Source organism: Limanda limanda, chromosome 12 (assembly GCF_963576545.1).
Source record: "Limanda limanda chromosome 12, fLimLim1.1, whole genome shotgun sequence".
NCBI lineage: Eukaryota > Metazoa > Chordata > Actinopteri > Pleuronectiformes > Pleuronectidae > Limanda > Limanda limanda.
In genome coordinates, this window is record NC_083647.1 from 24,742,183 (window position 1) to 24,752,874 (window position 10,692).

Consider the following 10,692-nt stretch of genomic DNA (forward strand, 5'->3'; position numbering starts at 1 on the left):
GATGTATCAGAAATGTTTTATATCCCCAATATCAGTATCTCCACTACATGCACTTCAGATAACTATTAGGAATCTTGTCTCTTTGATTCTTTTGAGTCATATCAGAGTTGGAGAGAGAGCTTCTCAGTTAGTGGAGCATTCAAGACCATGACTCACTTTGTGGAGAAAACAGAAAGGAAGACTCATCTACTGTCAATCGCATTTTAAAAACACAACATCTACACATTAATTTAGCTTTGGAAGAGTTAACAAGGTTAACGAACTTAACAGTTAGATACACACCTTGCCGTATCTCATCTCGGTAGCAAAGTGCTCACAGTTGTAAGTGGCAGCGTTGTACTGTAGCTTGCGGCCCACCATCTCACAGGCCTCCTTCACTATGATGGAAGGATCACGAGCCTCGCACTCTTTATCCAGCAGATTGTTGCTGTGGTAACTGTCATTGCCGACCACATCGGTGAGCTTCTCACGCTTCACCTCTCCTCTGCTGCTGCTCAGATTTGCCGACGAGCCAGTTGACAGACCACCTGTGTGTTTTACAGAGAAGACAAACAGGAAGAACAGGAAGGCAAAGAAAGAGGAAAGGAGGAAGGTGCCATCATGAAATACACGTCATGTCCATGTGATATTCTAACGTGAATATAGTTATCACTTCACTCACCGTCTGTCGTGAAATGAACCACTTCATCCTTTCCGATGTAAATGGCCCAGTGCTTATAGAGCCCACGGTTGATCTCGATCAGGTCTCCTGGTTTTTCATTAATCTATAAAGAAACATGTAAATACAAATATAAATAATAAAGTGTACATGTAGTCAATGTGAATGTGCAGTGATCAAAGTGCTCTTCATCGTGGCTTCCTGTTGTATTTGTTTGTGTGCACGAGCACGAGGGTCATACGACGACACAGCCCTGCCACAGGTTGACGTACGAAAGAAACTCGACTAATGTTTCAGGACTTGGAGGAAAGTTTACTGGAGTCGTTTTCACACCTAAAAGTCTGAAACCAACATTGTTTCCATTTGATCTGTTTAGATTTGGTTTCACATTGTAATTCATGGAGCGCACTAAACATTTGTCAGAGATACGTACGTCCTGTGGTCATCAGCTTCGTGGACTGAGAACAACCTTCACTTGACATCGATTAGATTGTAGACAACATGTGTTTCTGACATCCACGTGTTCAGGTGCTGTATTCACCAAGTGGTTTGAATAAAGTGCATGTGAAAAAAGGTTGTGTTTCGTTTGATGGGAGAAAACTGATGAACCCATTGATTTCATTAGTTTGTTGGAACTCTATCATCAATTAGATTTTACTCTCACAAAATGAACGTCCTTGTCGTTCAAGCATTAAATCATCAGAGGTGAAGACGACAAGAAGTTCTGTTGAAGTTGTGAAGAAGTTGAGGCAGCATTAAATCAGAAAGTCTAAACTCTGCAGTTCTAGTTTTCACTCTGCAAACGAACCAAACCACGGTTCAGTTTGACCCTGAACGCCTCTTTTGGTCGGAGGAACCTTTCACACCTGATATTTAAATTCAGACAAAACTGAAAAGTCAAAGGGTCGTGAACAAACAAGGAAGGTGTGAAAGCTTCTTTAGAAACTAAACTGTTGTGGTTATTGCTCAGATAATTTCAAACATGTCTGAAAATGGTTATTTTTACCTCCAGTATTTTGAATTATTTCCATTACAAAGACCGATCTTCATGTTTATGGATTTTACTTGTTGCATCACTTTGTGTCACACAAGGACTTTGACTGTCAATAACTCACTTTAGTTAATAGTTAACATTTATTGATTTATTATGTCAACCTTTTGACCTTATTTATATTACATTTCTCTCTCTCTCTCTCTCTGTTCCTTTTGTTTCTGAAATGCTCTGATCAGTCATTATATGTCTTCCCCTTTGTTAGATCTGTTTTTGTCTTTGTTCAGATCCGATCCTGTTCAGTTACATTTGGTTAAAGTTTATAAAACTTAAGTTCTGTTCAGTCGACCCCTTATGGAGCAGAACGCTGTATTTTGTTCACTTTTAGTTAAATAAAACTGTTTATTGTTGAAAACCATTCAAAATATTTAGATTGCTCTCGAGGGTCATTTTAATCGTTTCCACACATTTCCCGCTCTATTTATTTGCTTTATTTTTATTTATGTATATTCATATTAATTCGAAGTAGAGTTTACAATTAAACAGTATAATATCAAGCCTCGTTTACATTTTATGTAATAAGGGTTTGATAACGACACCCAGGGCCGGCCCTGGCAATGTTGGCGCCCTAGGCGGGATTTCAGAATGGCGCCCCCCCCAACATACACACGCAAATTGTCATGCATCCCCAAGAACTTTTGGACTGTATACAGATAAACACACAGGCAGACAAAATTCTAAGCTATAAAAAATAATAAAAATATATAATAAAAATATAAAAAGTCTCAAATCACCTGTACTGACAGCATATCATGTCAGGTCGACAAAAATAAACATTAATGATGTCCACAATTGGGGTGATTCTACCTCTATATTGTTCTTTCTTCTCCTCCCCTACTTTGCTGCGCTTTCTGAATCGTGCTCCTGATAATTGAATCCTTTTTTGACTCATCTTCAACTCTTACCACAGTCTAACACCAGGTCGGTACCAGGCCGCACAGAAAGAATAAACATTTTACATGTTTTCTGTTTTATCTATTATCTGGTAATTTTTCAAAATAAAACCGTTTTATTTTGAAAAATTACCGGATTCTCTGCGTTATGAATCTTGCTTTATGCATGTCAAGACGCTTGTCTCGGTCACGTCACTTTTTCGCTGAACACAAACCAGCACGGTATTTGTCGGACCCATTTGTCAACAAACCAGGTGAATCCAGCAGGTCTGGTTAAGAAGAAGATCAGCTGCTGGAGATCGCAAACAACTCTGCCGGTGTCCTGGATTAAAGTCACGGCAGATTACCCTGAGATCGCCACAACAGCACTAACAACTCTGTTGCCATTTCCGACATCATAACTGTAGTGACATGACATCGGTGGAATTAGTTTTAATTAACGAATTAATGTTTATCTTAAATAACAAAGCAACCTCTCCAAAGCGCACAGAAGCGCGTCGTGTGCGTAATGGAGCTTTGGGATCCGTTCGTCTCCGTCTTGCTTGTAACTTACCACGCAATAATTAATTTGAGGCCGCATATTAACAATTCGTTAATTTCGTTAAATAAATAAAAAATCTACCGATGTCACCAGAGTCCGTACCAGAGGGACTCCGTAGTGAGGCTAACGAACTCATTTAAATTTCAGTAATTGTAACTGCGTTACTTGATTTAAAAAAAAATACTTCGTTACATGCTGGTTACCGCTAAAAGTAGTGGAATTACAGTAACTCGTTACACACCAAACACTGGGATTAAGTACATAATTGAAGATGGGGACATTTTTATCATGTGGCGGCAATAAACAGGGAAATTAAACTCCAGGAGAACAGCGGAGAAATCGAAAGTATGGGATGTATATTTAATCATGTATATAATATATCACTTATGTTATATCGTTTGAAATATATCAATTTTCAATATGTTTTCCGGCCCGATTTGCTCGCAGCGAGCGAAAAAAATAGAACAGACCCCGAAACCATCACTGCAGATTGCGAGCGGCCGCGGCGCTGCCGGTGCGAACAGCCCAATTATTTAACATGGGCGCGGAAAGGAAGCGGACAGCTTTCGCGGCGCTTCTATCTCCGGTGCGTCCCCGGGTTTAGAAGATGATGTTGTGATGTGAATGTATTGGTTTATATTGCATGTGTCACGTCATGATAAATCAGTTCCTTGTGCCGCCCTCTCGGCATTTTGTGCCCTAGGCAACCGCCTACTTCGCCTATGCCAGGAGCCGCCCCTGACGACACCATAGGAATATATATCAGCTGATGTATTAGTATCAGAAATGTTATATATCCCCAATATTAATATCTCCACTACATGCACTTCAGATAACTATTAGGAATTCTGTCTCTCTGATTCTTTGAGTCATATCAGAGTTGTAGAGAGAGCTTCTCAGTTAGAGGAGCGTTCAAGACCATGACTCACTTTGTGGAGAAAACAGAAAGGAAGACTCGTCTACTGTCAATCACCTTTTAACAAACACAACATCTACACACTAATTCTGCTGGGAAAGAGTTAACGTGGTTAACAAACACAACAGTTAGATACACACCTGTCCAGACTCTGCCTTGCCGTATCGCATCTCGATAGCAAAGTGCTCACAGTTGTAAAAGGCAGCGTGGTACGGTAGCTCCCAGCCCACCATCTCAAGGGCCTCCATCGCTATGACGTAGGGATCACGAACCTCGAACGTTTTATCCAGTAGATTGTTGACCTGGTAACTGTAATTGCCAACCACATCGTTGAACTTCTCAAGCCTCACCTTTCCGGTGCTGCTGCCCGGATTTGCCGACGAGCCAGATGACTGAACACCTGTGTGTTTTATAGAAAAGACAAATAGGAAGAACATGGAGGCAAAGAAAGAGGAAAGGAGGAAGGTGCCATCATGAAATACACGTCATCTCCATGTTATATTCTAACGTGAATATAGTTATCACTTCACTCACCCTCGTTAACTAAATGAACCACGTAATTCTCCATGATGTAGATGGCCCAGTGCTTATAGAGCCCACGGTTGATCTCGATCAGGTCTCCTGGTTTTCCAATAAACTAAAAAGAAACATGAAAATACAAATATAAATAATAAAGTGTACATGTAGTCAATGTGAATGTGCAGTGATCAGAGTTCTCTTCATCGTGGCTTCCTGTTGTATTTGTTTGTGTGCACGAGCACGAGGGTCATACGACGACACAGCCCTGCCACAGGTTGATGTACGAAAGAAACTCGACTAATGTATCAGGACTTGGAGGAAAGTTTACTTGAGTCGTTTTCACACCTAAAAGTCTGAAACCAACATTGTTTCCATTTGATCTGTTTAGATTTGGTTTCACATTGTAATTCATGGAGCGCACTAAACATTTGTCAGAGATACGTACGTCCTGTGGTCATCAGCTTCGTGGACTGAGACCAACCTTCACTTGACATTGATTAGATTGTAGACAACATGTGTGTCTGACATCCACGTGTTCAGGTGTTGTATTCACCAAGTGGTTTGAATAAGTGCATGTGAACAAAGGTCGTGTTTCGTTTGATGGGAGAAAACTAATGAACCCATTGATTTCATTAGTTTGTTGGAACTCTATCATCATTTAGATTTTATTCTCACAAAATTAACATCCTTGTTGTTCAAGCATTAAATCATCAGAGGTGAAGACAACAAGAAGTTCTGTTGAAGTTGTGAAGAAGTTGACGCAGCATTAAATCAGAAAGTCCAAACTCTGCAGTTCTAGTTTTCACTCTGCAAAAGAACCAAACCACGGTTCAGTTTGACCCTGAACGCCTCTTTTGGTCGGAGGAACCTTTCACACCCGATATTTAAATTCAGACAAAACTGAAAAGTCAAAGGGTCGTGAACAAACCAGGAAGTTTATTGATGAAAAGCAGGTGTGATCTCACACTTCATCCTGTTTATTCTGGTTTCTGTTGTAAACTCTTCAATATAATTATATTTGAAAGCTCCATTCAAATGATAATGTTGTATTTCTCCCGACTAAAACACTTTTCACTGTAAAGGAACAAAAACTAAATCTACTGTAACTAATGAGCAGCAGGAGACTCACCGTTCGTTCCATGTCTTCAGCTCTTCGTCTATCAGCTTCTGACGCAGACTGTGTATGTGCAGTGGAATACTGCTCATAAAGAACCTTTATAACCTTTTTAACTTTATAACCTGCCTGCACGGCCCGCACGTCACAATAACTTACTGGCAGAGGGCTGAGTGTTTTTTCTCATGAATTGTACAGTAGGTGGGTTTCAACCATTTGTGACGCTGTGAGAAAACATTTGCCCGATTTAACATTTAAATAGTCCAATCACGAAAGCAATCAGGTTCGTTATACTATGGAGAGTGAGATGTGGTTCGATCCGAGAAATATATTTTCATTTCAAATCACAATTTAAATCTTTAAAAGAGCCATCACACCATTCACATTTAAGAAGGGGGGGGGGCTGAGGCTTACCAGTATAGAGGCAGGCTTGTGAAAGAGGAGGGGCATCCCTATGAGAGGCTTCGCGATCACACGTCCACACACACACGCACAAAAGTGGAAAAACGTATTGGGGGTTAATAGCACAGCAAACAGGAGGAAGACAACACCACAGAAAACACCAACCTCCACCACATTGGGATCCTCACAGAGATTCAGACAGAAGATATTATATATATATAATAATAATATAATGCAATGTTAAGTCTGAAGAGATGTGTCTAATCATCCACATGATTTAATGCCTTATTGTCTTATCTGATTCAAGGTCAAATGTCTTTTAACTGTGTTGAAAAACAACCTTTTTCTCTCCAGATTGCACAAGTGAAATTGTTTATTTAAAAAGTTTAAATCATAATCACTGTCAGCTACATGCCAACATTCATTGTTGCCAGTGTTTGGGATTTGTTCTTGTTTTCTTCTTGTTGTCTCCTCTTCCTCTTAATTCATGAATGCCAAACATAGCTGCAAAGGTAGACAATGCCCCACTTACTACGAGAGCTGCAGCGACAATGGGGGCTCCGACAAAGAGTCCTGTGCCGAGCGCTGCGCCGGCTGTGACTACGAAGACTTCACCGGCTGCGGCAGTGAGTCCTGTGGCGACCGCTGCGGCGGCTGTGGCGCCTGCACCGGCTGCGGCAGTGAGTACACTGCTTGTGACTACTGCTATTAAGCCTGCATTCAAAGCGATATTTTTCACCTGCGAGAGACAAGATGAGACAAATCGTTATTTTTTAAACAATCAACAAACTGAAGGTCAAAAGATTTTCATAATTTTTCATTCAAATAGAATCTTGACGAGTGGAATGTCACTCAGTAAAGCTCTGCCTCAGTCCCATTATGAAACCACACTTAAAGGTTCAATGCGTAGAAAGTAGTGACATCTAGTGGTGAAGTGTTATGTTGCAGCTGAACCCCCCCCCCTTCCAAACATGAGAGAGAACCTGTGGCAGCTTCAGTCGTCATAGAAACTCTAAAGGTTTAGTATGTCCAGTCTGGGCTACTGTAAAAAACATGGCTGCTTCCATAGAGAGGACCTGCTCCTGATGTAAATATAAAGTATTTCTATATAAAGTATATTCATATTAAGTTTTTAAATATAGCTGACCCATTCTAGGGTAAAGAAAACAACATTTCGTACAATTTAGATGAAACACACTAGTGGAAACATCACTAGGATTATTGTATATTCACTTCCTACCAATAGATGTTTTCACCTAAATCTTACACACTGGACCTTTAATGGCTGTGAGATGGTTGGTTTAACATTCTGGATTATTATGTATACGACACAGTGAAGGTGACAGATGAACCCAGTGATAAAAGAGTTTGTTCATCTTCCTGCAGTGTTTGAAATATCACAATGGACTCACATCTGCATGTATTCAGTTGCAGTAGATTGTGTTAAATAAATAAATAGAAAGATAAATAGATAAAGAGCTCAATAAAATTAGTTTAATTACATCTGTTCTGCTGTGATTAGAGTTGAAATGTTTCAGAAGCTTGTTTACTCTATTATAAATCATGTTCTGATTCATTCTGTTCACATGGCATCTGAGTTTATTATAAACACCATTGTTCATAATGTAAAGATGTGGTTTCCCTGTGGGCTGCAAAAACTGAACTAAACAAACTAAACTTTACCTGATTAAACCTGTTTATAAAACAGATTTACCAAACAATAACATTCAATTACTATCACTACTAATTAATGATGTATTTTCAACATTATTTATCAGTATTTCCTCTGCATTTGTCTTTCAGAATATTTAAATTCCTCTCGAGGGTCATTTGAATCGTTTCCACACATTTCACGCTCTATATATTTGCTTTATTTTGCTTTATTTATATTAATTTAAAGTAGAGATTACAATTAAACAGTATAATATCAAGCCTCATTTACATTTTTATGTAATACGGGTTTGATAACGACACCATAGGAATATATATCAGCTGATGTGTTAGTATCAGAAATGTTTCATATCCCCAATATCAGTATCTCCACTACATGCACTTCAGATAACTATTAGGAATCCTGTCTCTTTGATTCTTTTGAGTCATATCAGAGTTGTAGAGAGAGCTTCTCAGTTAGTGGAGCGTTCAAGACCATGACTCACTTTGTAGAGAAAACAGAAAGGAAGACTCGTCTGCTGTCAATCGCCTTTTAACAAACACAACATCTACACACTAATTTATCTGTGGAAGAGTTAACGAGGTTAACAAACACAACAGTTAGATACTCACCTGCAGAGACGTTGCCTTGCTGTATCGCAGGTCGATAGCGAAGTCCTTGCTGTTGTTAGTGACAACACCGTACGTAAGCACCTTGCCCACCATCTCACAGGCCTCCTTCACTATGACAGAAGGGTCACGAGCCTCGTACCGTTCATCCAGCAGATTGTTGACCTGGAGATGATGAATTGAGGCCACGTTGGTTAGCTCCTCACGCTTCACCTCTGCTTTGGCGCTCAGAAGCCGACCACCTGTGTGTTTTATAGAAAAGACAAACAGGAAGAACAGGGAATCAAAGAAAGAGGAAAGGAGGAAGGTGCCATCATTAAATACACGTCATGTCCATGTGATATTCTAACATGAATATAGTTATCACTTCACTCACCGTCTCTAACTAAATGAACCACTTCATTCTCTCCGATGTAGACGGCCCAGTGCTTATAGCCCCAACGTCTGATCTCAATCAGGTCTCCTGGTTTTCCATTAAACTAAAAAGAAACATGAAAATACAAATATAAATAATAACTGGACATGTAGTCAATTTAAATGTGCAGTGATCAAAGTGCTCTTCATAGTGGCTTCCTGTTGTATTTGTTTGTGTGCACGAGCACGAGGGTCATACGACGACACAGCCCTGCCACAGGTTGACGTACGAAAGAAACTCGACTAATGTATCAGGACTTGGAGGAAAGTTTACTTGAGTCGTTTTCACACCTAAAAGTCTGAAACCAACATTGTTTCCATTTGATCTGTTTAGATTTGGTTTCACATTGTAATTCATGGAGCGCACTAAACATTTGTCAGAGATACGCACGTCCTGTGGTCATCAGCTTCGTGGACTGAGAACAACCTTCACTTGACATTGATTAGATTGTAGACAACATGTGTTTCTAACATCCACGTGTTCAGGTGCTGTATTCACCAAGTGGTTTGAATAAAGTGCATGTGAAAAAAGGTTGTGTTTCGTTTGATGGGAGAAAACTAATGAACCCATTGATTTCATTACTTTGTTGGAACTCTATCATCATTTAGATTTTACTCTCACAAAATTAACGTCTTTGTCGTTCAAGCAATAAATCATCAGAGGTGAAGACAACAAGAAGTTCTGTTGAAGTCTTGAAGAAGTTGAAGCAGCATTAAATCAGAAAGTCCAAACTCTGCAGTTCTAGTTTTCACTCTGCAAAAGAACCAAACCACGGTTCAGTTTGACCCTGAACGCCTCTTTTGGTCGGAGGAACCTTTCACACCTGATATTTAAATTCAGACAAAACTGAAAAGTCAAAGGGTCGTGAACAAACAAGGAAGGTGTGAAAGCGTCTTTAGAAACTAACCTGTTGTGGTTATTGCTCAGATAATTTCAAACATGTCTGAAAATTGATATTTTTACCTCCAGTATTTTGATTTATTTCCATTAGAAAGACCGATCTTCATGTTCATGTATTTTACTTGTTGCATCACTTTGTGCCACACAAGGACTTTGACTGTCAATAACTCACTTTAGTTAATAGTTAACATTTATGTATTTATTATGTTTACCTTTTTACCTCATTTATATGAGGTAAAAATGATGCTCTGATCAGTCATTATATATTTTCCCCTTTGTTGGATCTATATGTTTTTGTTCAGGTCCGATTCTGTTCAGTTACATTTGGTCAAAGTTTATAAAACTTAAGTTCTGTTCAGTCGACCCCTTATGAACTAGAACTCTGTATTTTTTTCACCTTTATCTAAATAAATCTGTTTATTGTTGAAACGCTGCTGTGATCACACACTTCATCCCATTTATTCTGGTTTCTGTTATAAACTCTTCAATAGAATTATATTTTAAAGTTGCATTCAAATGATAATGTTCTATTTCTCCAGACTAAAACACTTTTCACTGTAAAGGAACAAAAACTAAATCTACTGTAACTAATGAGCAGCAGGAGACTCACCGTTTGTGCCATGTCTTCAGCTCTTCGTCTATCAGCTTCTGTCACAGTTTGTATATATGCAGTGGAATACTGCATATAAAGAACCTTTATAACCTTTATAAACTTTATAACCTGCCTGCACGGCCCTAATGTCTCAATCATTTACTAGCAGGAGTGGAGGGGCATCACTAGGAGAGTCACCACGATCACACGTGCACACACATCCTCATACACACGCACAAAAGAGGAAAACCGGATTTGGGGTGTGAAGCACGGCGTGTACAGGTCCCGGGGCGAGGCCGCCGCCAGCCTGTCGGACGCAAAGAGCGGCCGGGCGATATTTCATGCCACGATGCCCCTAAAACCCCTCCACACGTACTCGAGACTGCGGTGCTTTGACAACCGCGAGACGAG

At 39.7% G+C, this 10,692-nt stretch overlaps 2 protein-coding genes across 2 annotated transcripts; both read right to left on the reverse strand.

The window, feature by feature from the left end:
- Nucleotides 1-270: 270 nt before the first annotated feature.
- On the reverse strand, nt 271-4,353 carry LOC133015058 (phospholipase A and acyltransferase 4-like). Its single transcript, XM_061082192.1, has 3 exons — nt 4,200-4,353; nt 671-764; nt 271-545 (listed from the first exon to the last, which is right to left on the reverse strand). Exons 1-3 carry the CDS (start codon nt 4,305-4,307, stop codon nt 271-273), a joined length of 477 nt encoding a protein of 158 aa, XP_060938175.1. The 5' UTR covers nt 4,308-4,353.
- A 3,967-nt stretch (nt 4,354-8,320) lies between these two features.
- Nucleotides 8,321-10,311, reverse strand: LOC133015059 (phospholipase A and acyltransferase 4-like). The gene is made up of 4 exons (XM_061082193.1): nt 10,300-10,311; nt 8,751-8,853; nt 8,378-8,616; nt 8,321-8,329 (listed from the first exon to the last, which is right to left on the reverse strand). Exons 1-4 carry the CDS (start codon nt 10,309-10,311, stop codon nt 8,321-8,323), a joined length of 363 nt encoding a protein of 120 aa, XP_060938176.1.
- Nucleotides 10,312-10,692: the final 381 nt, after the last annotated feature.

Coding starts and splice junctions, on each gene's coding strand:
- LOC133015059 (XM_061082193.1), bottom strand. Junction 8,617..8,750: donor GGTTCATTTAGTTAGAGACG/GTGAGTGAAGTG, acceptor TAAAACACACAG/GTGGTCGGCTTCTGAGCGCC.
- LOC133015058 (XM_061082192.1), bottom strand. CDS start 4,307: ATGGAGGCCCTTGAGATGGTGGGCTGGGAGCTACCGTACCACGCTGCC. Junction 765..4,199: donor GCAAGGCAGAGTCTGGACAG/GTGTGTATCTAA, acceptor GTTTCTTTATAG/ATTAATGAAAAACCAGGAGA. Junction 546..670: donor GGATGAAGTGGTTCATTTCA/CGACAGACGGTG, acceptor TCCTGTTTGTCT/TCTCTGTAAAACACACAGGT.